The 26,395-nt window shown below is 67.0% G+C and overlaps 2 protein-coding genes across 18 annotated transcripts; one reads left to right on the top strand and one right to left on the bottom strand.

Moving 5' to 3' along the window:
* The first annotated feature begins 1,708 nt into the window (after window positions 1–1,708).
* Window positions 1,709–12,590, top strand: TMEM184A (transmembrane protein 184A). Of its 15 annotated transcripts, none has more exons than XM_086376972.1 (11): window positions 1,709–1,943; window positions 4,907–5,072; window positions 5,294–5,389; window positions 6,039–6,227; window positions 8,571–8,736; window positions 9,130–9,220; window positions 9,326–9,401; window positions 9,531–9,622; window positions 10,345–10,514; window positions 10,970–11,167; window positions 11,824–12,590. In XM_086376972.1, the coding sequence occupies exons 4-11, from the start codon at window positions 6,039–6,041 to the stop codon at window positions 12,084–12,086; spliced, it is 1,245 nt and encodes a 414-aa protein (XP_086233098.1). In that variant the 5' UTR covers window positions 1,709–1,943; window positions 4,907–5,072; window positions 5,294–5,389; the 3' UTR covers window positions 12,087–12,590. The 15 variants fall into 15 exon arrangements, with proteins under 15 accessions (XP_086233098.1, XP_086233104.1, XP_086233102.1 ...); XM_086376978.1 differs by having other exon boundaries at window positions 1,718–1,943; window positions 10,438–10,514; XM_086376976.1 differs by lacking the exon at window positions 1,709–1,943 and adding an exon at window positions 2,045–2,267 and having other exon boundaries at window positions 10,438–10,514.
* Window positions 12,591–14,724: 2,134 nt separating this feature from the next.
* MAFK (MAF bZIP transcription factor K) lies at window positions 14,725–25,148 on the bottom strand. Of its 3 annotated transcripts, none has more exons than XM_086376982.1 (3): window positions 25,008–25,148; window positions 17,789–17,868; window positions 14,725–17,072 (listed from the first exon to the last, which is right to left on the bottom strand). In XM_086376982.1, exons 2-3 carry the CDS (start codon window positions 17,822–17,824, stop codon window positions 16,635–16,637), a joined length of 474 nt encoding a protein of 157 aa, XP_086233108.1. In that variant the 5' UTR covers window positions 17,825–17,868; window positions 25,008–25,148; the 3' UTR covers window positions 14,725–16,634. The 3 variants fall into 3 exon arrangements, with proteins under 3 accessions (XP_086233108.1, XP_086233107.1, XP_086233109.1); XM_086376981.1 differs by lacking the exon at window positions 25,008–25,148 and adding an exon at window positions 22,926–23,353; XM_086376983.1 differs by lacking the exon at window positions 25,008–25,148 and adding an exon at window positions 18,452–18,572.
* Between the last annotated feature and the right edge of the window lie 1,247 nt (window positions 25,149–26,395).

Genomic DNA, 26,395 nt, shown 5'->3' with positions numbered 1-26,395 from the left:
GCCGTTCACACTGACTCCTTGGATGGGCCACACTGGCTTCCCTAGTACCTCAGCTGGTAACGAATCCGCCCGCAATGCAAGAGACCAGAGTGATCCCTGGGTTGGGAAGATCCCCTGGAGAAGGGAAAGGCTACCCGCTCTGGTACTCTTGCCTGCAGAAGTCCACGGACAGAGGAGCCTGGCGGGCTCCAGTCCATGCGGTCACAAAGAGTTGGACGTAACTGAGCAACTTTCACTTTCCCACACTGTTCACCCGGCCCCAGCCCCACGCTGGCACTCCCTGGTCCCTTTTCTAAGGGACAGGCCATCCTCGTCGACACGGCGGGCGGACGTCCCTCCGTGCTCTGCGTGCAGGGCTCGTGCGCAGCCTTGTGGCCTCCTGCGCGCCAGGCCCTGGCGGCGCCCCTGCCGTCTGACCGAGTCCTGGTGACTGTGTTAGGAGGCAGGTGGGCAGTGGAGGCAATCGAGGCTCAGCAGGACGGGGCGAGTTGCTCAGGCCCCCAGGGGACCGGCCCCAGGATGCAAACGCACTTGAGCCCATCATCTGTGCTGTCCCACAGCTGCCCGCCGGGAATGTGGGGGGACGGCTGACGTATAATTGAAACCAGGGTCCCCAGCGCTGTCCCAAGTGGTACTTACAGCTGCCCAAAGCTGTCGTAGCTATCGAGAGCAAAGACTTCCGTCACTGAAGCCAACGCCTCACTGCTCTGCTCTGCCTTGTAAATCAAGACGGGCGGCTCGTGTGAGAAGGCGCTTGGCCCTTTCTGCGGTGCTCTGCTCGCAGCTGCTGTAATTCAGGAGGAGAGACACACTCCAATAAAGAGATCCATAAAGCCGCGGTTTCCGCAGGCAGGGCTGTCAGCTTCGTGGAAATTGTTATTCCTTTAGATGGAAAGGCTGCATATGGTGCTTTACCCAGCAATCAAACTGTAATTACAACTCCCAGCAATTTACGGCCAAATGTGAATAACACACGTGGGGTCGGTGTGCCAGCCCCTGCAACGCCGACAGGTGCAGGAAGCGCCCTTGTTCAAGGCCGTGCCCTCGGACCAACGCAGTGTGGGGGGGACGCGCGGTATGGGGTGGACGCGGGGTGGGGTGAGGTGGTGTAGACACCCCTGCTGCTGAGCTGCAAGCAGAGAAGCCCACGTTCTCCCACTTGCTGCCTTTTCCTAAGTGGACACGGCCTGCAGCCCCAGCTCAGAGTCAAGGGCGGGCCTGCAGCCCCAGCTCAGAGTCAAGGGCGAGTGGGTCCCTTGGCGGTCAAGAGAGGCCAGGAGGGCGGCCATCCTCCGTTATCCATCCAAGCAGTTTGTCCGGGGTTTGATGGAGCCCTGGATCCTCCTGAACCAATTATGACAGACAGCCCACTGAATGAGGCAGCGGGTTCAGGCCCAGCTAGATAAGCTGGCATCGGCTGTTCTGTTTCGTGCCTTGGAGGGAAACTGGAGATCAGGAGGGGGCGCTGGGCAGGGGACGAGGGTGATGGCCGGATCCGCGAGAACGAGCTCAGAGCTGGCTGAGTGGTGTGGAGGTGAGCGCGCCGCTGGCTTTCACAGTCACAGCTGGAGAGCAGGGGGCAGGCCTGGCTTCCTGTGGGGACCAGGGACATCAGAAGGGTACATTCCACACAGACTGCGAGACATGGGAGGTGCCGGAGCCCCGGGAGGCGCGGCTCCCTGACGTGGGGCAGTTGAGGGCAGAAGGGACGGAAGACAGGAAAGTGGAGCAGCGTGAACGGAGCAGCGTGAACAGAGCAGGGCTGGGTGGGGGTGCTCCGAGTGTGGCAAACGCCACATCACCCCACTCAACCCTCGCCGCATGTGAAGCGGGCCTCGGACCCCCCGGCCACACAGACGGGCCGGGCAGACGCAGGACCCAGAGCCACAGCAGTCACTGGTCCAGCAAGACCCACGCCTGGAGGTTGGAGCCATGACAGCCAGGTGGGTGGTGGGTGGGAAGGACTGCTGGCCCCAGCCCTGGGCAGGGCACGGAGGAGGGTGTGGCTGGGCTACCCAGGCAGGTAGGGCCGGCCTGGCAGGGCAGCTGGGGCGGGCAGCAGGGAGACATTTGCTGGGTCTGGGGCAGGGCCAGCACCTTCCCAGCAGCAGGCCTATCGGACTGACCCCAGCCGCCGGGAGGAGGTGCGGCAGAGGCCTGGAGGTCTGGCGGTGGTTCCGGACAGCCCGCCACCCCCACAGGCCCGGAGGCCTGCGTCAGACCTGCCTCAGGGGCCCGGCCGGACGGCTGAGGGCGTTACCAGGGAGGTGAGCTGTGTGTGTGTGTGTGTGTGTGCGCGTGTGTGTGTGTGTGTGTGGGCGTGCCCGCACACCCAGGAGAGAGATGTGTCCAGGCTGGACCCCTGTGCACCCCTGGAGAGAAACACCCACACCCTGAGATTCTGAGCTTCACAGCAGTTCTATCCCCAGCCCACCTCCACCCCAGAGGCTGTGCCCCCTGCCAGGCACCCCGTGCCCCGGGTGCCACCCCGTGGCCAAAGAGGCCCTCAGGCCATCCCGGTCAGGCCAGGCCCAGGTCAGCACCCCAGTCTGCTCTGGGGCAACAGGCAGGTATGGACAGGCCCCAGGCAGGCACAGGCTGTCCCGGGGACCAAGGCAGCAGGCCTGGCAGGGACTCGGCTGGGCACGGGCAGGATGCAAGGAGAAAGCCTCGTGTGGGTCCCCGCGCATCGCGGGGCAGGGCTGGTTGGCTCGGTGACTGGGCAGCAGAAGGCCACCCACGTGCGCTCGCTGGCGGGACCCTCGCCCAGCCCCCGGCGGCGGCAGCCGAGGCCGCCTTTGGGAGGAGCCGGCAGCGCCTCCCGAGTCCCGTGCTGACCAGGGCTGCCCTGCCGGACACGGCCATCATCGCCCGCAGAAACCGGGGCCCGGAGAGGCCACAGTCGGCCATGGCCACAGACACAGTGAGAGGCCCTCAGGCTCCCAGGCCTGCCTCTGCCCGGGGCCGGGCACCCCCGGCTTCAGGCCCGGGGCTCCGCCCAGGTGAGGAGCCAGCACCTTGGACAGAGAGAGGCCATGCTTCCAAAACTGCCCCCAAACTAGAGCTGGAAGGCCCCTCAGCGCCTCCCCCCCCCCCCGCCAAGCTGAGGCACAGAGGGAGTGGAGGAGGGGCTCGGGGCCTGCAGGCTGGTGGGCGGCCAGGCCGGGACTCATCCCCCGCGGGCTGCAGAGGCGTCCTGGGGCATGACAGCCGCCCTGTGCAGGCCGTGCGGGTGTGGGCTGAGTCACCGGCCGTTCTGCTGGCAGCAGCCACAGCCCAGGGGTGAGTCCTTTCACTGCCTGTGGGAACTGTCAGCGAGGGCCTAGGGGGCATCAAAGGACCCTGGCGGGCTGCTCTCGGCACGGGAAGGGCCTGGATGCAAGGAGGGCGGGCAGGGAGTCTGCCCCCGCATGACCCCGGAGATGTCCCCAGGCAGCAGGCCGGCCTAGAAAGGGGCTGGCTCGGCAGGAATGCCTGGAGGGAGGTTCGGTGCCCGACCCAGGCTGAGTGCCCCGGGTGTCAGGTCCCTGAGGTGAGGGGCAGGCGCTGGGACGAGGGCGCTGAGGTCTGTGATGGGTCTGCAGCGTCCCAGCCTCCCGCAACCCAGCCGGGAGCCACCTGGGGCCCCGTCACCTGTCATGGGACCCGCATTCAGGGGCCTCGGCCTCTGGGTGGGCAGGTTTGTCCCGAGACAGGCTCGGTCAGTGTCCAGCCCCAGGAGGGCGAGCAGGAAGTGCTGTGACAGCGTAAGGCCTCCTTTGGCTGAAGAGTCCCATGGTGGCTGAAGGGTCAGCTTCGCCCTGGCCCTTCCCAGGACTGGGTGCTGAAGTCCTCGCCTCCCCAGACCCGGGACCCTTCGCCAGTCACGCGCGGGCTTGGCACAGCTGGTCCTTCCCTCTAAGCGGGAGAAGCCACGCCTCACTCCCGCAGGGCTCCTGGTCCTGCCACGCCTGGTACGTGGCCCTGCTCTGCGGTCTGCGATCTGCGGTCTGGGGCTCAAGGAAGGAGCAGGTGGGGCAGGGCCTGCAGTCTGCACACAGCAGCCCACGGAAGGGCTGGTGGAACCCAGACTCACCTTTGCAGACAATAAAACAGAGGCACAGTGAGGTGAAGGGGCCTCCGAGGAGGCCGGGATCCCGGCGGCAGGCGGGGCCGAGGCAGCCGCTGGGGCGACCTGATCAGGAAGCCGCAGGACGGGTGGGCGCCCAGGCTTACAACGTGCGGCCACCGCGCAGTGGGCAGACGGGGCCGGGGGCCCGCGGGAACTCATGGCGGCGGGAGAAGCCACAGGCCGCAGCAGCCACCTGCCAGGCAGCGTGGGAGCCCACGCGCAGGGCGCTGGCTCCCCGGGGCCCGGGCGTGGGCTGGGCAGGGCACAGCGATCCTGACGCGCCTGTGGAATTGAAGGAGGTGACATTTGGGACGCAGGATGACACTGGGCCCAGGGGACTCTGGCCAAGGCAGCCTGCAGGGGTCTGGGGGAGGGGCAGTCCCGGGCTTTCCGGGTCAGGACCAGGGCCTCAGGGCGTATCTGGGGGCTCCCTGGGCAACCATATGGGTGGACGGGCGCAGGCGCAGGGGCCGGCAGCCTCTCTGGAGCACCCCCACACCCCTGGGGAGCCCAGTCACGTCTCCCCAACAACTCCCGCCTCTGTGAGGAGCCTGATGCCTTGACCCAGGGCCTCAGGGAGGGTGGGCAGCACCAAGGAAAGACCATGTGGGCAGGTGCCCGCGCTGACGCCCGCCAAGGCGCCCCCTGCCACCCCGGCCAGGGCGGACCCCGCAGGCCCAGCTGCCTTTCTCACTCACCCAGGCCCCTCCTCCCCTCCTCCAGCAGACAAACACAGGAACATTCCCAGTAGACTTTTGGGGGCTGGGACCCAATAATCGATTTACCCATTTTAAGGGGCATTTAATCCACCCTCGATGTCACGCTATGCCCACTGTCTCCTCGGAGAACTCCATCAGCCCAACGGGAAGCCTGTACCCACAGGAGTGCAGCCCACCCTGGCCCGCCGCAGACCCGCCCCCTGTCTCAGGCCCCCGTGGGCCTGGCCTTCTCGTCCAGGCAGGTGAGGGCACCTGGCGGCAGGCAGTCCGGGAGCCAGCCGCCTGGAGCAAGCAGCCGGGGGAGGGATAGAGTGTCATGGGAGGGGCCCGCCTTCGCGCCGCCCCTCTGCTGGCCCGCCCTCCGCCTGAGGCTGGGGGGGCCACGGGGCTGTGCCTGCTGGTGGCCGCCCCTCCCGGGGCCTAGTGTGGCCTCCCAAAGGTAGCCCGGTCCCACCCCCACCAGGGCCGCCTGCCGGGTTCACTGGCCACGCGAACGACCAGCCTGGCTTCCCTAGAGGCCCAGCGCCCAGGACTGGCCGGGGAGCTTCCTGCCTGAGAGGTAGGTGCTGGGCCCTGTGACCAGGGCCGGAGGGCGGGGTGGAGGCCTCGAGTGCGAGAGCGGGGAGGTGCCTGGCGCCCCAGCAGGTTACAAGAGGCTGCAGAGCGGGCACCCAGGACGGGCGAGCAGTCCTGGGGTGGCCAGGAGCCCTGGCCAAGCAGGACGCCAGATGGTCAGGCAGGCAGGCTGGGTGGGTGGGTACCGGGCGCGCCCCCCACCCCGTCCGCTGCTGAGGGCAGGGCCAGTCTGGCTGGCTTCCCAGACCCCACCCCCGGCAGGCAGGGCCACGGGGACTCCCCGACTTCCTCTGATGTCTTTGGCTCCTGGACGCAGGCTCCCCCAAGCCCAGGACACCAGAGGGGGCATCGCCCCAGGTCACGGGCGGGCGGCCGGTGTCTGCGCCCAGGCGGCAGACACCAGAAAGGAGAGCACCTCGGGGCCGGGCCTCGGAGTTGGGTCCCTGCACACAGAGGGCTGCCCAGAGCCCAGGCACGCAGGCAGGAGGATCTGCCTGGCACCCTTGCGGGAGGGCCGTTGGCCAAAGCCCAGCTTGGCCGCGCAGCCCGGCGCTGCGGCCCGCCCACATGCCGCCCGCCCCCAGCGCACCTTTGCCCTCTCCACGCCCCATGTGCCCTTCCTCCCTCTACAGATGACTGACACCCCGGGGCTCCTGGGCACCCCCTTGGCGTGGACGCCACCGGCCAGGCCTGCGGGACCGCAGATGGAGCGTGCGGGGAACGGCTCCCAGGGCCCCGGGCCCCTCTTCCTCACCTCACCGCTGGCCCGCGGCGTCTCGGGCGTCTTCGTGTGGGCGGCCCTGGTGCTCACCGGCCACCAGGTGAGCCTCCCCTCGGTGCCCCCTGGGGACCCGCAGCCCAGCCCCAGGGGGCCTGCTCAGCCTTGGGGCAGACCCTGAGGCCTGGCTGGCTGGAGGAGCAGCGTCCCGGGGCTCACCACAGCCACGTGGGGCCAGGGAGGGTCAGGGGACACAGAGAGCCGGGCGGGAAGACAGATAGCTTCCGCCCAGCAGTGGGAAGAACTCTCGCTGGATGCCCGGCCCCCCCACCCAACCCCGGGGCGCTTTGTCAGGCCGTGGGTCCATTCGCTGAGGTCAGCGGCAGGGTCCGCTTTCACGGACGAGGAGAGTGAGGCTGTGAAAGACTGGGGGTCTTTCCCAGGCCCACGTTGCTGGGAGGGGAAGAGTCCTCTACTCCCGGGGGTCAGAGCGTGGCTGGAGGGGCCCAGAGCTGGGGACCCAGGTCGCCCCAGGTGGAACTGCCAGGCCTGGCAGAGAGAGTGAGGGAGTGGCTGGGGGGCGGTGAGAGGCGGTGCTTGGGGGCAGCGTTGGGCAGTGGGTACCAGGCATCACAGATAGCCGAGCAGCTCGGGAGCCCAGGACCAGCCCAAAGAGGCACGAGTGCAGGTTGGCAGGAGAGGGCTTCCCCGGCTGGAGGCACTCCCCGGACATGTGGGAGTTTGGCCCTCAGCCAGGGGTGCTGGGGAGCCAGAGGAGGCTGCGGTTGGGCACCAAGGGCAGAGTAGCCCCGTAGGATGGCTTGGCTGGCATCGTTGCAGAGGCTGGACTGGCGGAGTGAGCCTGCGGCAGGGGCAGTCAGGAGACTGGCTGGCAGGACAGCAGGAGGCCAGAGGCCTCGAGGCAGGGCCGTGGGGGCCGATGCCCCCCCAGTGAGAGTCGCCCCCAGGCTGGTGCATGTCTAGGAGTGGCCTCAGATAACCGGTCATAAGGGGGACAGGGCAAGCATGTTAGGGTGGGCCAGGTGCAGCCGAGAGCGGCAGGAGAAGGTGGCCCTTTCCTGTTGGGGCCATCCGGGAGGCCTTCCTGGAGGAGGCAGTATTTGCCCTGAGTTTTAGCAAGCTGTCCCGGAGCATCTGGATGGGTAGACAAGACAGGTGGGTGGTGCGTTTGCATCACACGGAAGCCAGGCCTTCTTCCTGGTGGCAGCATGGCTTTAGGTTCCCAGGCGGCTGTGCTTTGTGGGACAACGAGCACCCGGGGGGGTGGGCACCCAGTGTCCTGGGTCCAGGCTGTCCCAGTTCCAGCCACAGTCTGGGCCTTGGCTTGGCCCTCTGTTCAGCCCTGACCTTCTGGGAGCGTGTGTCTGGAGCCCAGTGTCCCGGGGCCCCACGGCCTGGGCAGGGCTGACAGAGAGCCTGTGGGCGGCATTTCCCAGGCCCCCCACCTCCTCTCCTCCCCCCACCCCAACAGGGAGTCCCTCACTCTCCACCCAGGGGGACAGAAAGCGACTCAACTCTCACTTTAAAGACGGGGCACTGAGGCCTGAGGGGACAGTGGCTTGCCGAGGCCCGCAGTGGGCAGTGCGTGCCCAAGGGCCCGAGTCTGTCTCCTGATAGCTGGTCAAGCTGTGCCCTTCCCAATGCACCCGCTGGGGAGGGAGCAGCTGATAAGGAGCCTGATGATGCCAGCCTGCCCCCGCCACCCCGGGCTGTGCCCCCAGAGGCTGGGCTTCTGCGCTCAGCCTGCCCCTCCCCCTTCCCTCATGGCGCTTCCTCCAGGAAGCCTCCCAGGGGTGCTGGGGCCCATGGCCAGCTACCTGTTTGCCTGGCTCCCTGTGCTTCTTCCCCTCACTGCTTTTTCATATCCTCGTAGAAAACAAAGATGACGTAGGAAGGTTACAGGTGATCATGGGGACTACCCATCTGTCCCTTTCATCCAGGGATGTCCTCCCCTTCATCTCTGCCCAGCTCTGGCACACACCTGGGCCCTACTTGCTTTGCCGTCCTGTTGCGTTCTCTCGGAGCAGCCCCCCAGGCTGGTGCCCGGGGCTGAGGGTCGCCCTCTGCAAGGCAGTCAAGGGCCCACCACCAGGCTCGGTCTCCTGTGTCCCTACGATGAACATCCTTGAACGTGAATCCTGTCCTTGTCTCTGAATAAATCTGTTCCGTGGGCTAAGTCCCGAGGAGGGGTCGGAGGCATCAGCTGTTCTAATGCCCCATGTCGCCGTGCCATAGTGCTCCGCAGGCCAGCGTACATGCCCACCCCTGAATGAATGAATGAGCACGCCCGTGACTATGCACGCTCCTGGTGCACAGCGTCGGCTCAGGGCAGGGCCCAGAGAGGCTGGCTCTGCTCCCTCCCGCTGGCTGGGGGCTGGGGGCGGGCGGGCAGCGAGCCCCAGGCCTGCCTTCTCTGCCTGCCCAGATCTACCTGCACCTGCGCTCCTACACGGTGCCCCACGAGCAGCGCTACATCATCCGCCTGCTGTTCATCGTTCCTGTCTACGCCTTCGACTCCTGGCTCAGCCTCCTCCTCCTGGGGGGCCACCAGCACTACATCTACTTCGACTCCGTGAGGGATTGCTACGAAGGTGGGTGCTGCCAGCTCTCCAGGGCCCCGGGAGCGAGTGAGGGGCTCCCAGGGGCTTGCACAGCCCCTGCCAGCCTGAGTCTGGCTTAGCGAGGGCCCCGCCAGATGGCCAGATCAGGGGTGCCAAGGAGATTCCCGGGCTCCCAAGGTGGGGGAGGGGCTGCAGCTGGGCCGGCCGGAGCCTGGGAGAGGCCGTGGGCCAGGTCGTGGGGGAGTCAGAGCCACAGGGACTGCTCTGGCCCCACCCCCCTGCCCGGGGGAACGTCCCAGGGCTGGGCTGCGAGCCCCGTGAGGAGTGTGTCTGTGTCTCCTGGGCAGGGGGTGCCCAGGAGCTCTGCGTGGCCAGTGGGCCTCGTGGGCGGCCCAGGCTCACTGCCCACACCCTGCTCTGCAGCCTTTGTCATTTACAGCTTCCTGAGCCTCTGTTTCCAGTACCTGGGGGGTGAGAGCGCCATCATGGCTGAGATCCGGGGAAAGCCCGTCCGGTAAGCTTCTGCCCAGAGCCCGCGGGTCCCCCACCCCCTGCTGGGCAGCCAGGACACTCTGGGGGTATCCTCCGGGGACACGCCTCAGGGACTCCTGCACCCCAGGACCAGCTGCTTCCACGGCACCTGCTGCCTTCGGGGCATGACCTACTCCATCGGCTTTCTGCGCTTCTGCAAGCAGGTGAGTCCCTGGGCCGCCCGGCCAGCCCCCCACAGCCCCTGCGCACCCAGCATGCTGGGCTGGCTCTACTGGGCTGGCTCCTCACCAGTGGCCCCCAGCCACCATCCTCAGCCCCTCCCCGACCCCCAGGCCACGCTGCAGTTCTGCATTGTGAAGCCCATCATGGCCTTGGTCACCATCGTCCTGCAGGCGTTCGGCAAATACCACGACGGGGACTTCAAGTGAGGCCCGGCCGGGATGCGGGCAGGGCGGGGTGGGGGCCGGAGCGGGAGGCAGGGCTTAGCACAGGGGGAAGGGCCGGGGGCAAGGCTGTGGCAAACAGACCCTTGTTCCCACGTGAGGCCTAGGTACCCCAGGGCCTCGCGGCCCCGACCCCACGGCCCCCGGACAGCCGGGGTGGAGTTAAGGGCACCCAGGGAGCCAAGCTCCGCCCTCGTACGTGCCCCTGGGCCAGGGCCTCAGGAACATCCCACACGCATGCGCACTCCTGCTCGCATCTCAAACGCCTGCGCACTCCTGCTCACGTGCACACATGTTCACACATGCACATGTGCAGGCACACGCTGTCACAGAGGAGCGCACACATGCGCGTGCACACATAAGGCTCACGTGTGCATGCGTGTGCACACATGTTCCTGCTCACACAGTCACATGCACACCAAGGCCCGCACACGACGTGGGTTTGCCTTGCACAGGGCTGTTCCTATGGAGGGAGGTTGGGGAGGGGCAGCGGGGCTCCTGCCTGGAGGGGGCGGGAGCTGGAGACCAGCGCCCCTCAGCTCCTCGGCCTCCCCGCCAGGTGCCCCGTGCGGCCCTGGAGGGGGGCCCAGGTCTGAGTCTCTGCGGTGCCCAGGCTGGGGGCTCAGGCCGGTGGCACAGTGGGTGGGATGGGGTTGGGCACAGCGCTGTGGCCGCCCTAACGGGCTCCCGTCCTGGCCCGCAGCGTCCGCAGCGGCTACCTGTACGTCACCCTCGTCTACAACGCCTCGGTCAGCCTGGCGCTGTACGCCCTGTTCCTCTTCTACTCTGCCACCAGGGAGCTGCTGCAGCCCTTTGAGCCCGTCCTCAAGTTCCTCACCATCAAGGCCGTCATCTTCCTCTCTTTCTGGCAGGGTGGGTGGGCATGTTCCTGGTGCCCTCAAGCCCAGCCCCACCCCCAGCTGCAGCCCTGGTCAGCCGGTGGCCCTCTCAGTAGGGGAGACAGCGAGGACCCCCCAGCAGATGGGGCCTGATGTGGGGAGTCAGGACGCCCAGAGGGGTGCTGGAGCCATGCACCCACCACCCCCTGGGCACTCCCGGCCCCCACTTCTCAGAGGACAGTGAGCAGCTGGGGCCAGGGGGAGAGCAAGACAGGCCCTTGGGAATTCTTGATGCCCGCTGTGCCGCCAAGGACCCAGCACTGGAGGCACCCAGTCCCCCTGAACTGAGCTCAGACCCTGCAGACCCCTACCAAGCTCACGCAGCCTCGGCTGGGTGGGGGGGGGGCGGGGGCGGGTCTTGGCTGGGGTCGGCTCCCGTCCAGCCTCCTGTCCAGAGCAGCTGACTGAGCAGCCATCACCACTCCCCAGGGCTGCTGCTGGCCATCCTGGAGAGGTGTGGGGTCATCCCCGAGGTCCAGGTCATCGATGGGAGCACAGTGGGGGCCGGCACAGTGGCCGCCGGCTACCAGAACTTCATCATCTGCATTGAGATGCTCTTTGCGTCCATCGCCCTGCGCTATGCCTTCACCTGCCAGGTGTACTCGGAGAAGACAGAGAGCTCACCAGGTATGCAGGGCCCACAGCCCGGGTGAGGAGCTCCTGGACCGTCTCTAGGGCAGGGGTGCTGGGGGGGCCTGGGCAGCTCCCAAACCACGCCTCTGTTCCCCATCTCACCGTGGTGGGCAGGGAGACGGCCCCAAGGAAGGAACGAGCCCCAGCAGGGGCGTCACCTTCACACAGTCCCAGGGAGGAGACCAGGGGTGGGATGAGCTGAGTGAGTCCCTGCCCCTGGGCCTGAGGGGTCCTCACCAGTACTCCCAGGCACTCAGACAGGCCTGGCAGGAGAGTCGGGGAGCTGGCTGGCGCTGGTGTCCCTAGAGAAAGGCCCATGTGGGTAGGGACGGGCCTCAGCCTGGACTGGTCAGCCTGGAGTGGTGAGGAGATGAAGGGATCACCCCAAGGTGAAGATAAGGTGGGGGCCAACCCAAGGCGACCTGGCAGAGGGTCTGGGCTGGGAGTGCCCCAGGGCTGGGCTGAGATCCAGGGGTCCTGGAGTCACCCCCTGCTGGCTGAGCCAGGACCTGGACATGCAGAAAAGAGGCCTCAGCCCTGGGCAGTGCGCAGGCTGGCAGGGAGGAAGCCAGGTCCTGGGGGCTGGGCGCATGAGGGGCGGGCTGGTGCGTGCCCGGGGTGCGCCCAGCCCACCCACCGCCCGCCACCAGCCCCCTCAGCACCCATGCAGAGCATCTCCAGTGGCCTCAAGGAGACCATGAGCCCGCAGGACATCGTGCAGGACGCCATCCATAACTTCTCACCCGCCTACCAGAAGTACACGCAGCAGGCCACACAGGAGGCCCCCCGGCCCGGCCAGGGCAGTGTGCCCTCACCCCGCACGCCCACCCACAGCCCAGATGGCGGCCCCGGTGGGGGCAGGAAGGGCAGCAACGTGGAGAAGAGGATGCTAATACCCGCGGAGGAGCTGTAGGGGGCCTGCGGTTAGCGGCCGCCTGGAAGGGACAGGGCGCCCTGCCCGCTGACCATCTTGCCAAAGGTCAGGCCTCTCCTGGGAGCCTCCTGCCCACCCACCTGCGGCCGGTGGAGTGGGTCACCTGGTAGCCCTGCCAGGCGCCCAGGGGCCGCTCCCTCACCCGGTGGGCCCGCAGCCCCAGAAGAAGGCACTTGCGCCCACCTGGTGACCCCAGGGACCTGCCGGGCTCCCCCGGCCGGCAGCTCAGGCAGCCTCCCCGTATGGACAGAACCCGGGCGGGGCAGCCGGGAGCTGAAGGCCACACGGGAGGGCTCCACGTGGGCCGCGGGAGGCGGGGTGGGCCCTGGAGGGAGGGGCTGAGGTGCAAGCCCCCAAGTCAGCCGGCCCGCCAGGCAGAGGGTGTGCTGGCTGTGGGTTGGGGGGGCAGGGCCCCCTGCGGAGGGCACAGGGTCTCCTGGTGAGCTGCACATGTTCGTACATAAACAGCCAGGTTTTCCAGTGCCTCCAGCGAGCTGTGTCCCTGCAGGGTCAGCACTCTGACGGATGGATTGCAGGGTGGGGGGCACAGCTGACACCACCCTCCCTAGTCTGGGTGCTGCGGGGAAGGTCGCATCCACTATGGGCGACCGGCTACGGTCACAGCTCCGAGCAGGCGGGCGAGGGGCTTGGACCTGAGATGGGGCGGCCTGCCCCTCGCAGGCCCTGAGATCCAGAGCCTCTGCTCTCCCGGTTCAAGGCCCTGTGCCGCCCTGCCTGGGATGGATTGAGAAGGCTGGGTGTGCAGAGCCCAGAGGCCAAGGAAGGAACTGTTCCCTGGAGCTGCCTCCCCATCCTCTCCCCTTCCCTGTGCCAGGCTGGCGTGCGGGGGGAGCCTGGGACCCGGGAAGGGGAACAGGAGCTGGGGAAGTGAGGGTGGGCCCCAGGCGTCGGGGTTCAGCACCTGGGGAGGGGGCAGCAGCCACCCGGGAGGCTGAGTCGATCCAGTGTGTCTAAGGGAAGGAGCAGGGTGGGGGCAGTGGCCCAGCTGGGTGGGCAGGAAGGCCCGGGCACCACCCAGGTGCGATGCCCCCCGCCTCCCGGTCGCTGGCCCCCACCTCACCAGGGAAAGAGCGAATGGCCGAAGGGCTCGGGGAGGCTCATCCAGGCAGAAGTGGCCTGTGGTGTCCGGGCCAGAGCATCACCCCTGGGCCCGGGGACACGGGGCTCAAGGCCAGCGGCCTCTCCCAGGGCCCAGCCCGCCTGCCTGATAAGATAGGCCGGCCTCCTCCCTGCCACCCCCTGGGAAGTCCCCACCTGCCTTATCACCCTCTGCGGCTGTCAGACCAGCGCGGGGAGGCCCCTCGTCTGTCAGCTGGTGTGGGAGCAGCCACGGGGCTCCCCAGAGACGTGCCGGCCCAGGAGGGAGGTTTTCTGGAGGCTGTAGAACAGGCCTCTGCGGCACCGTGGTGAGACGGGGGCGCGGCAGCCCAGAGGCTTTGTCCACAGGGACCTCCGTGTGGTGTGAGTTGCCCAAAGCTGTGCACCAGGAGGGCCCGGGGCCAGGCCTCCTCCTGGAGACCCCAGGGTGGTGGGGTCCTGGGGCAGGGGGCTCCTGGGCAGGCCTGGCACTCAGGGAGCACCCGTTGTGTGTGTGTGGCTCTCTTTCACACACACCCATACACTACACACACACACACACCCCTGACGAAGGCTCAGGGAGGCCCAGGGAGGTTGGGCCACTTGCCTGGGTCACAGAGCCTGGAAGCAGGGGGCGGCTCACCCCGGTCCTGGCCCCGCAGCCCCTCTGCTTGTGGCCAGGCCCTCCTGACCTGACAAAGCCAAGAGAGAGGATGCAGATGCTCCGTGCCTCCCCGGCCCACACCCATGGCTGCTGCCTGCCCTGGTTTCTGGCCCCGTTCTGGGGGTCCTGAGAAGCAGCAGGCTGGGGCGGGGGTCCAGCCTCGCTGAGAGAAGGCAGGGGGGAGCTGAGCGCACCTGTCCCCTCACCTGACTCCACGGAAGGGCACTCAGTGCACGCAGGACGAGCCGGTGGAGGCCAGGCGTGGACTCGCATGGAGTGGCTGGTGCAGAAGCAGAGTCCCTGGGTTATCAGGTGCTGCCCGGGTCAGCTCAGGCAGGGGTGGGCGGGAGGGCCGACAGCGGTCAGAAACGCTGATGAGCAGCTCCCCTGCAAGCCTCTCTTCAGAGGCCGAGGCCGAGTACTAACACGCCTGACCCTCGGTGGGTCCGTGGAGCACAGAGGGGGCAGCATCTGAGGACGGGCGCCCCACCCCCGCAGGCCCAGGCTGGCCGGGCCCCAGCACTGGCTTTCAAGGGAGCATGACTCCTTGCTTTCCCTACACTCCGGGCAGACCCCAGCTCTGCCGCCTCCTGCGGGCTCACTGCAGCCCCAGCCAAGACAGCTGTGCGGGCGTCCGCGACGGGGCAGTGGGGTCCCAGGGAGCCCACCCACCGGCGCCTGACCCCGCCCCACACAGGCCGGGCCGCCCACCCCCAGCAGCTCCGCTGCTGACCCGGCCCCGGGGCGGCGTGGTCACGGCGATGGCTGGGCACGTGCAGCGCCGACAACCCCCTCGGGCAGGGGAAGGACGGACAGACAGCTGTCCCTGAGCGGTAGCCATGCGGCGAGACGACGTGAAACCAGAAAACTCTTTATTGAAAGGTACAAAAGCGTCACAGCAGAGATGTACAGCAATAAATTAGGTGTGGCCAGCCGGGCGGGCCGCTTCCCACCTCGGGGCCACGACATAGGGTCTGTTCTCAATAATTTATATCATGATAAAAGCAGCACAAAAATAAATATTGAAATGAAACTGCTGAGTGGCCGGAGGTGTGGAAGACGGGTGTGGAGCTGACGCACAGGGCCCTGTCGCCAGGGAGCAGGGGTACGGGCCTGTCTTCTTAAATAAAAAAACCCATATATTAAAACTGTGACAATGAAACTCCAACGCTCTGAAAGGAGGAGGGGGCACACGGGTCTCCCAGGCCTGGTCCTGGGAGCAGGGAGGTCCGGCGGGCAGCACTGGGCGGTGGGCAGCCGAATTGAGAGGCCAGGCATGGGAGGGGGTCCCCCCCACCCACACTGCCAGGCAGCTCTGCTCTATAGAGATTTACAGTATCAAATAGGAAGAAAAGGTACGAAAATCTGAACGATAAAATGTGTATATAATTTTATATATATATATACTTTTCTCTTTTAAATATCCCCATGGTCCTTATTGATATCCAATGTGGATTACCTACCATGGCTATGGTGCGGACAGCTTCTCTACATGCCCGCCTGGCTCTGAAGGGACCCAGACATCCCCGAGGCCGCACCTCCCCCCAGACAGGGGGACAATTTTCATCTGCAGCCCTTGGGGCCCTCTGCCCACCCCACACGCTGCCTCCTCCTCCTGGGTGGGCTATCGGTGGAAAGCAAGCAGAGAAGGAGCCGGGAGCTGGAGCTCAGGGCTTCTGGCCTGCGGGGGGCTTGGGGCTCACCACCCACCCACCACCCGCCTCTCGGCCTGGCACCTTCCCAGGAAGGGCGGGAAGGGGCGCCCAAGCCTGGCCACACTCAGGGAAGGGACACCCAGCAAAGGCCACCCGATCATCAGTGGCTCTGAGTGCCAAGAGGAAGAGCGGATGAAGGTTCCAGGCAACGATTAAGCACCAAGGTGGCAGAGTGCCACGTCCTCTGCCGACAGACCGTCCAAGTGTCCCCAGGAGGCTGGTCCTTGCCGCCTCCCCAGTCCAGCGCCCACCCCTCCCCCATCCTCACCAACAACACTCCTCGTCCTCCAACCTACCCTCCTCCGTGCTTTCCGTCTCATCCAGCAGGACCTCGGCCACTGCCAACTTCACACCTGCTCCCCAGAAAACGTGCTCCCCCTGCCTGACCCCCGGGGCTCCCCTCTCCCGGCCAGGTGGCTGCTGCTCCTCGCTGGGGACCGCCCCTGGGCCACCCGACACGGAGAGGAAACGCAAAGCGTGGGCGGGCCCAGTGACAAGCCGCTCCCGAGGTCCCCAGAGCGGCAGCACCCCGCAGGAGGGCAGGCACACGTGCGCACATGTTCAACGCACAGCTGACCCTCGCACACGCTTGCACAGCCCTTCCTCCACCCACTCAGGGGGTCTGGGCCTCTGGCCGAGGCTGCAGCAGGATCACAGTGTTTGGACCCCGTGGGGGGCGGCTCCTCCCGGGCGCCCAGGTGCAGTCAGCGTGTTGAAGGGGTGCTGGCCCAGCTGGGGGCCCGTGCGGGGTGTGGACACGCTATCTCGTGCAGACGGGCAGCTTGGGGAGGGGTGGAAGACGTCTGGGCCAGGGGCCTCCTGAGGGCCTTCCGTCCACACGCCCTGCCCCCGCTGGCGCCGGACAGAGAGCCCGGGAGGCAGCCCGGAGCGGGAGACGGCCCGGAGAGGGCGGCGGAGCCCAGGGCAGGCGGGGCGTGCGGTGCGCGTGCATGTTCGCGTGTGCAGGGCGGGCGGCGCGCGGAACCCCGTCTGTTCCCGCCGGCCGGTCCGCAGGAGTCCGCGGGACCACACCCCTCGGCCGGGCTGGCACTAGGAGGCGGCCGAGAAGGGCACGGAGGCGGAGGCGGCCATCTCGGCGGACTTGACGATGGTGATGACGCTGGTGGTGGCCACCTTGGTGGGCGTGACGGGGCCACGGGCCACGGTGCGGGCGAAGGTCTGCAGGGCCTCGTACTTGGAGCGCAGGGCGTCCAGCTCGAGCCGCATGCTGCTGTTCTCGCGGGCCAGCTTCTCCACCTCCTGCTGCAGCTCCACGCGCTGGCGCTCCAGCTCCTCCTTCTGCGTCACGCGCTTGATGCGGCAGCTGGCCGCGTAGCCCCGGTTCTTGAGCGTGCGGCGCCGCTGCTTCAGGCGCACGACCTCCTCCCGCGTGAGGCCCCGCAGGTGCTGGTTCAGCTCCCGCACCGACATGGACACCAGCTCATCGTCGCTGAGCGCCGCGGCGTTCTCGCCCGCCTCCTTCTTGACCTGCGGGGCCACAGTGCAGGGTCAGCTCCAGGGGCCAGGACTCGGGCGGTGAGTAGCGCGAGGGACCGGGCCCCTCTGCCCCCAGGCTGCCCTCCACTGGGCTCGGGACAGGCACCGCGGCCTCACCGGGCGTCGGGCACACACGGCGTGGGGCGCAGGCCATCCTGAGGGAGCCACTGGCTATGCCCTGCTGTGAGCCGGCTACTCCAACCCCGTGAGGCTGTCCCAGCTGTGCTGCCCTCTGGGGACCTCCAGTGCCTGGTCCGGTCTGCTGGGCAGATGGCTGCCCCACCCTGTGCGCCCCTCCGGTCCATGGGGTGTCCCCAAGGCCACCTTGACGCAGCGGGACCCAGCAAGGGCCTGGAGGTCTGCAGGCCACACACCCACACACACACACCCACACACGGAGAACGGACTCCGGCCAGCCCTAGGGGCTCTGCAGGATCAGAGGCCACGCGCCCACATCTGGGTGCTGGGCTGACAAGCACATTCTGGCCAGCAGGCACCCACCCCTCCTCCCCAACGTCTCCTGAGGCCACAGCCCCGACTCTTCCCGCCTCCTTCAGGTACTTCCTCCAGCCCGCAGCCCCCTCCCGACCCTGCTGACAGGCGCCCTTCCATACACACCAGGGCGGTCCTGGGCTTCTGGGGCCAGAGGGGGCCTCTCCCAGGCCAGTGCCTGGCACACAGACGGGGCTGCACCCACCCTCCCTTACCTTCAACGCCTTGTTCGCTTTGGGATTAGTCGTCATAACCTGGGCACAGTCACCCGGACAGAACCACCTGGAAATGGTAGCTGGAAATCAGAGAGATGCATGCAGTCAGTTTATGGTGGGGGCTGGGGGGACAGGCTGCCGTCACAAGTGACCTGAGCGGGAACGGCCCCCTGCAGGGGGTCACAGCATCCCGTAAGCAAGGGCATCCTGGTGGGCCTGAACCTCTGCCGAGGGCAGAGGGAACACCGGGTTACTTCCTCCAGTCCAGCATCCGCCATCGGGGTGGCCTGGACACACCTCGTCCAGCAGCGGTCACAACAGCTGCCCCGCCTGCAGGGCCCTGGCCACAGGCGCTAGCGTCGAGGGCCGGCACCAGGCAGGAGCCGCGGCTGCCTCCTGCTTTCGCCCTGAGCTGGACGGCGGCAGCTGGGCAGGGCGGGACGCCTCACCTGGGGTCCACGTGCGCAGCAGCAGAGTCCCTCCCAGGAGGCCACACCTCAGCCGAGAAGCACGCTGGCCCCAGGGACGCGCCCACCCTGGCAGGACCCCGTCACCCTGGAACCACCTGGCCCCCAACAGGAAGGCCCCCTCTGGGGAACTCCAGCCTTGCTGAGCTCGCCCCCACGACCGGTGGGGCAGCCCCATCCTCCCCGGAAGACCTACCTCCTCCTGGGGCACTGCAGCGGTGACATCACCCCCTCCACTGAGGCCGCCCCACAGCCATGACCCGAGGCCCAGAGGCGGAGTGGGGGCTCCCACCGCCTCCAGCGCCCACCGACCGTCTGGCGGGAGCTGTCCCCGCCGCCCGCCAGCCCCCACCGCCCGCCCTTCTCATTTTCGCGTCTGCATTGTGTCACACATTCTAATCATTCATGAAAAAGCCAGCCAAAGCATCCCAAGCATGATTCCCCTCTGATAGTTGCCATGGCGACCTTGGGAAGTAGCCAGCCCCTGATGGTCGTCATGGAAACGGAGAAGCCCACAGCAACAATGGCTTTGGGCAGGCTGCGCCGACAGGACAGGTTGTGGGGCGGCAAGTAGGCCCCCCGGGCCCACAGCCGGGGAAGGGGTGCAGAAGACCCGGCCCCGACTCATGCACGGGTCTCGGGCTCACAGGTTCGGGGCCCGCCCCCCGGTTCTGAGGTGAACTGAGCAGAGAGAGACACCCAAGGAGGGTCTGGGGCCAGAGGTGGAGCTGCAGCAGAGGCTGTGTCTCACGGTGAGGGAGACCTGCTGGGCAGTCTTCCCACAGCCTGGGACCCTCATGGTGGTGCCACCTGGACTCCCCCCAGGCACTGGTCCCGCCTCTGGCAGCCCGCCCACCCTTCAGTACCAGACAGTCTCAGCATCCCGGTCTGTGCCCAGTCTGCTCTCCCAGCCCTGGGGGCACCGGGCCCCTGGGCCCTCTTGAGCTCACGCCTGTGCCCACGGTGGACACACGGCTGCGTGTCCTGGGTGAACCCAGGAGGTGAACCCACAAGAGGTGAGAACTGCAGCCTGACTGCGGCCTGACCCCTAGGGACCCAGGGCGCCCCGTGGGCCACCCCTCCCTCCAGCTCGGGAGTCAGCCCCGGTCTGGAGAAGCCACCAGGAGGGCCGGTGGGCCGGGCGGTCGAGAGGCCATGAGAAACTTCTCCACGTCGAGCGAGGAGGGGCCGCTATCGTTCCAGCCCGCTCCCAGCACGCCAGGGCATAGCTGGGCGGTGAGTCACCAGCTGTTTACAGAGCTGGGCTCACATTCCCACAGGCGGAGGCCCCGCCCACCCCCGGTGGGAAAGGAAGGGCAGGGGGCCTGTGCTGGACCCAGCAGACCCTCAGGGACGCGCCAGCCTGGCTGGGACCCCAGCGCCTTCCCAGGGGCGCCTCCCCTGGGGACCTGCCCACCGTGACGTCACCGGGTGGGCACCCAGGGCCCAGGACGCACACGGGACTGGGGCTCGGCATCCCCGTCCACCGGGTCGAGCTGGCTGCAGACCCCAGGCCCCACATCTGCCGGCACTGAGTCTACCTGGCCCACCGCCTGGCCTCTGGGCCCAGGACTTGGGCGAGGAGCCTTGGCAGAGACGGGGGAGAGCAGCCTGGCTGGGGTCCCCCCGGGGCCTGCCCTCAGTCCTCAGGCCCCCACCAACCAGACAGAGCCGAGGGGCTGGTCCCCAGCCTCTGAAACACCTCTCCTCTCTGTGGGTCTTGGTCTTCTCTTCTGAAAAATGAGGGGATCGGAACCAAGGGCCCAGTGCCAAACGTCCTCAGCTGGGCCACTCCGGTGACGCCCAGAGACAACACCCTGACCCTGGGCGCTCACCCCAGGGTCTGCACAGGACCCCCACCCCAGGGGAAGGGAGGCGAGCCCCAGGCAAGCAGACACTGGCCGGCCCTGTCCATCGTCACGACCCCCACAGACCCAGGCGTGACCCCCACAGACCCAGGCGCGTTAGTGCTCGGCTTCCAACGCCCTCAGGGCCCGGGGGCTCACATTGAAGTCAGGCTGTGGGTCAGCGGGCCAAGAGCCCTTCCATGGACTCAGTAAGGGAACAGGAGTGGCAGGCTACTCGGCTCTCCCCGAAACACCCCCAGAACCGACCTCACGTCACTTCAGGCTTCAGAAAACAACAGCTTGCTTTTGGAAAGAGGTTCAGAGAAGAGTTTTGCAGGTGTGAACGAGAGTTTGTAGAACAACTGACTGGGGAAGAGCTGCCCTGAAAAGGTGTTTGTGACCCCCGCAGCCGTGCAGGCCAGCAGAGGTGGGAGCCGGCCAGGGGAGACGGCGGCCGGGGTGGGCAGGATGCCCAGGGCCAGCGCTGCTGCGTCAGAGCCTGGACCCTCACACACCTTCCCGACAGCCCGGCCAGCGGCTCCTCCTGGTGCCGCCACCCGCAAAGCCGGGCCCGCGCCAGGCTGGGACACTGGACGGGGCTGCTCTGCCCCTTCTCATGCCCCGAGGAGCTGCTGGTGCAGCACGCAGCCAGCACCTCTCCCAGGAGCACCTCCCAGCCAACTGTCGGCTCAGAGGCTGCTTTTCAACCCAAAGCCAGAAACTCTGTTCCAGCTGAACACAAAAGAGGACGTCCTCTGTAGGGAAGGGGACCCAGCGGCGTAGACAGAGGCAACCTGGAGACCACACGGCCTGCAGTGAACTCGGGAGCGTGCCTCCCCTTCTGGGCCCATGAGAAGCAGGGCAGGGCAGGGCGCCCAGGTCTGACAGTACAGGACTGCCCTTCCAGCAGGCAGGTGAGCCGGGGCCAGGATCACTTCCTGCCCTCCTCCTAAGTCCCTGCTGCGGCTGAGACCTGGCTCCCGGGGTGACGCACGGCCTGGCCGGCCCCTGTGTGCTCCAGCCTTCACCAGGCCGGGCCAGGGTCCGGGGCCCAGGAAACCCGTTCTTCATCAGGGCAGCCACTGGCAAACGGGGGCGCGACCCACCTGGGCAGCCCTGGGCTTAGATCACCCAGGAGCAAAGGGGGCCTGGAGAGTCTCAGATTCTCACTGGATTGCACGACCAGTCTGCATGCCCAGGTCGTGAGCCCGGGCGGGAGAAGCCGAGTCTCCAACGTCAGCGTCGAGCAGGGCAGGTTCCCGATGCCCACAGCGCTCAGCCTGAGAGAGGGGGTCGGAGCGGACCTCCCATTGCCAGGCCTCAGGGCCGTCCGGGGGGCGTGGCAGCCAAGAGTGAACCCCAAAGCCAGAACCACCATGCCGTGCTGCCTCTGCTCTGGGGACTGGGGCCTCCTCTTGAGAGACCCTCAGCCGACTGCCCCTGGGGCTGGTGCCACAGCAGGAGCCTGTCTGTCGAACAAGCACCCGTCGACTCATCCGACCCTGGAAGGAGCCAGCAGAGGCAGGTCCCAGAAACAGGAGGGTGCCCGCCGCCTGCGCCAGCTCCCTGAGACGGGGGTGTGTCCCGCCGCACCCTGCCGGCCACCCCACCGGCCCAGCCCACACCCAGCCTGCAGGCTGGCCCTGGCTGGCTGCCCTCCGGCAAGACGTGACTGTCTGCCTGGCCTGGAGGACGTCTGGTCACCTTGCCTTTGCAGCCCGAGGAAGCTGTGTCATCCTGGCCATGTCCAGAGGAGACTCAGGCAGCCGCCAGGCTGACAGCAAGCTGAACGCCGCCCCACCCCCGCCACAGCTTCAGGCTGGGCCCCTGCTCCCCTGGAGCCCCCACGGCAGGGGGTTCTGCTCTGCCCCAGCCCAGCGGGGCTGACCAGGGCTCCGACCAGCCCCACCTCTCTGTCCAGCCAGGGACGCGACAGCGGTGGACCACCCCAGCCCGCACGGCCCCAGAGACACCCCCTCTCGCACCACGCTCCTCCTGGGTCTCCAGCGTGGGTGGCGGCCACAGGCCCCCCTCCCCTCCGCGCCCACCTGCTGGCTTGGCCTGCATCCCCGTTGATGCTGCAGCCCTTTGGCACCGCCTGGGCACGGGCCCCCGAGTCTGGTCTGGATTCCCATCCCAGTGCCTCAAGCACAGCCCCCACAAGCAGGCGGGGGGTCCCTCCTGAAGCCGCCACTCCCGGGGCCACCTGTTGCCGTGCCAGGCCTCCCCCACAAACTTCCTGAAGCCCCCCACTCATCTGTGCCGGGGGCCTTCCCACTCCCGAGCTCCTGCCCCTCTGCCATTGCCCCCTTCCTTGCCTCGCTTCATGTGTGGGAGGTGGGCACCCCCTCCTGAGCACGCATCCAGGGCAGCGCTCAGGACCAGCGCTGACCTTTCTGTCCAAGGCCTGCCTCCCTCGATGGGTGGAGGGCAGGGGCGCTCTCACCTCCCCATTCCCCATGACTCCTGGCAGGTGGGAGGCCTGCTGCGTGAGCAGGTGACAGCGCCTGTGTGAGGGAGGGGCTGGGGCGTCCCACCCCGTGTCCTCTCTGCCCCTCTGCCCAGGGCACCCAGGTGGGCAGCGCAGAAAGGCAGGCCAGCCACACCAGGCACTGGGCGTGGGGCCCGCCCCTCTGGCAGGTGAGGCGCTGTGGGGCTCAGATTCCTTGGGGAGAACTGTGTGTCTGTAGACTGAGATCCCGCAGGTTCATCTCTACCTGCTCTAAAATTCTACAATTGTGAGATGACACTCTCAATTTCCTGAAACTGTAAGAAAGAGGAAACATGACGAGTCTGTGACTTATAAAAAGCAAAAGTAAATACCGGAGCAGTGCATCTTCCATCAGCCGAGGACAGGGAGGCGGGGAGCAGAGAGGAGAGTGACTCACTGTTTACTGCCCCGAGGAGCAGCCACGCAGAGGACCGTCCCCACTGGCCGGGGCTCCATTTCCCGTGCGGGCTGGACCCGCCGTCCAGAAAGTCCATCCAGAAACCTTTAGACTCGGGAACGGCCAGGACACGGGCAGGAATTCTGGGCTGCCTGAGACTGTAAACAAACTCTCCAGCTACGGCAGAGCCTGAGCGTGAAAACACGCACTTCAGTGGACAAAGAACGCCCGGAAAACGAACTCGCTTGGCGGCAGCCTCAGTGCAGGGCTGGAGAAAGGGCTGGAACACAGCAAGCCCCGGAGCCGACTTCCCCGGTAGCCGCGATTCAACTCCCATTTTTAGCAACTACCTTGAAAGTGAGCGATGCTCAACTTGGAAGCTGTCCCTTAAAGGCCAGCCCTGCTCAAGCACGAGACACAAACACGCTCAGGCGAGAAGCCTCGCTTGTGGTTCTGAATTAATGTTTTATTCTGGAACACCGAGAGGTCCAGCTTTAAGTTGTAAGAGCAGACACCCTCTACCGAGCTCAAACATCCCTACTGGACCCAGGGAGGGAAGTTCTCGCATAGGAGGCAACCATCCACAAGGCAGGTGTGCCCCACCCACCTGCACAGCCTACCTTCAGTGTTCCAGGCCCTCCCACCTGCTTAAAGGAACGCTTTTTAAAAAAGGGTCAACCCCCCACCAGCCAGCAAAGACATCAAGCTTGCGGACTGGGCTTCAGAGATGGCAGGCAAGGCATCCGGCCACACTTCATTAAGACTCCTGGGCAGCAACCACTGTGCTGGCAAAACCTGGTAGATGCCAACAAAGGGGCGAGGGGAGGGCGATGGGCCGCCAAGCCACACTGCCGGGAAGCCACTGAGCTGTCACTATGGGCTGCATGTGGACGTCCGAGTCCCGGGACCTCGGGAGAACAGGCGCCTGGCAAGAGGGGGCTGAGTGGCAGTCAACTCTGAATGGACTGTCAGGGGGAGGACCTCACTTCTCTAGGCTGCCCTACCGTGGGGAAGGTAAACAAGAGCGTAATCATTAACACAAGACGGAGAGCAGGGGACTTCCAGAAACAACGCGGCCGCAGGCAGCTCCCGGAATGTGAGCAGAAGGGGCGAGTGCCGCTTGGTTGAGGGCTCCGGGACACGTGGCGAGTGAGGACACTGGTTCGGGGGCCAGGGGACGGGGGCCAGGGCGAAGCGACCTTGCTTTCCCAACGCAGACCCGAGGCCAGGTGGCGGGGCAGGTGTGTGGAAGCGCGCGGTGTCCGGAACTCAAAAGAAGTAGCGAAGGGTCTCTGTTTCCAGTTAGAAGACGCGGAGACCCCCACTCAAAGAAGAGAAAGATGAGACGCGAGCCACGGACTTCGGGAAATAACGCGCTCGTCGCCCCCCTCCCCACCACAAGCTCCCACGCCGAGGCTTCCCTCGGTGAACCCCGGCAGGTCGGCTGCTCGGACAGGGACCCGGTCAGCGAGGCCCCTGCTCCTCGCCCTGCGCACGTCCGGCGCGGCAGGGACCCGGGCGCGCGCGGGCAGCGCAGGCCCGGCCTGAGCGCCGCTGGGGCGGGACCGAGCCGCCAAGCCGGGCAGCGCCCAGGTGCGCGAGGCCCGGGTCGCCCGGGTCGCCATGCGCTCCCCGGCACGTGGCCCCCGCCGCGCCCCCGCTTCCCCCAAGCGCATCTCCGGGGGCCCGGAGGGCAGAACAGGTGGGGCGGGCCTGGCAGGGGCGCCGGGCCCGCCGAAAAGCCGCGCTGCCCACCCGTCCCTCCCCGGGCCCGCCAGGCGCCCGCCTCCCCCGGACGCGGGCCGGGGCTCAGGGATGGGGGCGCGCCCTCAAGGAAGGGCCCCCCGCCCGTGCGGCGCGCTCGGGGCTGGACACCCGACCGCAGGTGCGCCGACCGGGCCAGGGTCCCGAGGTCCGACACCAGCGGCCGCGGGTCCGAGGCGGCAGACACTCGGCGGCGGGCGCCCCCCGGGCGGCCCCTCGGCCCCCCGCCCGGCCCCGCCCGTCCGCCCCTCACCTGGCGTCGCGCGGGGGGCGCGGGCGCGCGGCGTGTCCTCGCGGGCACGCGCTCTCTTCGCGCTCAGTCTCGCGCTTCCCGTCGGCCGCTGCCTCCGCCGAGCGCTCGGGCTCCGACCTCACGGAGAACAACAAGTCCCCCCCGCCGCCCGCCGCCAGCCCGCCCGCCCGGCTCCCCAGCATCTGACACCGCTTCCGGGATCGGCGTCGGCGCGCGTCACGCCGCCCCGCCCACCGCGCGCCGCCCCGCCCACCCGCCGCGCGCGCCAGCGCCCCGCCCACTCGAGGCACCACCCACCGCGCGCCCCGCCCCGCCCAGGCCCCGCCCAGCGGAGGCTCCGCCCCCGAGCCCACCTGCGCTGAGTCGACCCGCCGTACCTGTGACCGCAGGTGCCGCGCGCGCCGCGCGGTGGCGGCAGCAGTCCCCAGATGTCGAGAGCCGGGAGCACCCCATTCTCCCTCGAGCTCGTCCGCTCTCAGCTCGATGGAAGGGCAAACTCCTGTCTGCAATCCACATCCATATTCGCCGGTTGACCTCCCGAACCTAATCTTAAACGGCCCCCATCCCCCAGGCCCGCGCATCCCTGAGACTCACCAGGGCCCTCAGAGACCCCCGATCTCTTGATTTACCAGTTTGACCTAGATATGGGTAGAGAGAACAAGATAAAATGGTGTTAAATGGTTTCAACCCAGAGCCTCAGTGTTAAGGGGCTCCAAGACCCATGACCTGGAAACAGTGCCCACCTAAGGCCCAGCTGATGGTTGCTGTGGGGTGGCAAGACCCCCAAAAAGCAGAATAGAATGCTGCCCAGACTCAGGCCAGGGCCAGCCCGGGAGAGGAGAGCCCGCTCCTGCTGCACGTGGAGGCTGAAGCTGGGGAGCTGACCCATTCCCCCCTCCTCAGCACTTGGATGGCATGCCAGATCCCTGGACAGTTTCTGGATCTTTCTCGGAAATAATGAGCTACGTCCATGAGGCCACATTTCTGGGTTCTGAGAGAGCAGGGAAAGTCGCTAAGGCTGGTATGAGGGCGAGGGGGCCTCGAACCATCTTGGGCCCTTCAGAGTGTATCCCAGCAACAAATGGGAGAAAGTGCCAAGGGGTTTTCGAGTCCCCCGTTTGCAGTCCCCATGACAGGTGGGCTTCTTTCTGAGCAACCTGCTCTGCCAGGGTGCCCTGGCCTTGTGGGGCCACCAGGCATGCTGGACTTTGCCGATGGCCTCAGCAGTAACAGCTGCCAACAAACACAGGAGCGTTCGCCTCTCCAGGATGTTTTCAGAGCTGGAATTTGAAAGGTGTTTCCCCTTCTCCCAGCCCACGCCCTCCGTCCCCAGATTGTGGCTCTCTCAGCAGGACACCACGGTGAGAGGTCAGGCTGACGGACTCTCT

This window comes from Bos grunniens, chromosome 25, assembly GCF_055505025.1.
Source record: "Bos grunniens cultivar Pamir isolate PY7600 chromosome 25, Bosgru_T2T1.0, whole genome shotgun sequence".
Lineage (NCBI taxonomy): Eukaryota > Metazoa > Chordata > Mammalia > Artiodactyla > Bovidae > Bos > Bos grunniens.
Note: the sequence above shows the minus strand (reverse complement) of the source record. Positions and strands in the feature narration are given on the sequence as shown.

Bases quoted from the DNA above. Each gene is read 5' to 3' on its own strand.
- TMEM184A (XM_086376979.1), top strand. The intron at 9,623-10,344 runs GTGAGGCCCGGC...CCTGGCCCGCAG, and splicing joins TACCACGACGGGGACTTCAA to CGTCCGCAGCGGCTACCTGT. The intron at 10,515-10,969 runs GTGGGTGGGCAT...ACCACTCCCCAG, and splicing joins CTTCCTCTCTTTCTGGCAGG to GGCTGCTGCTGGCCATCCTG.
- MAFK (XM_086376981.1), bottom strand. The intron at 17,073-17,788 runs GTAAGGGAGGGT...GTGGCCCCGCAG, and splicing joins AAGCGAACAAGGCGTTGAAG to GTCAAGAAGGAGGCGGGCGA.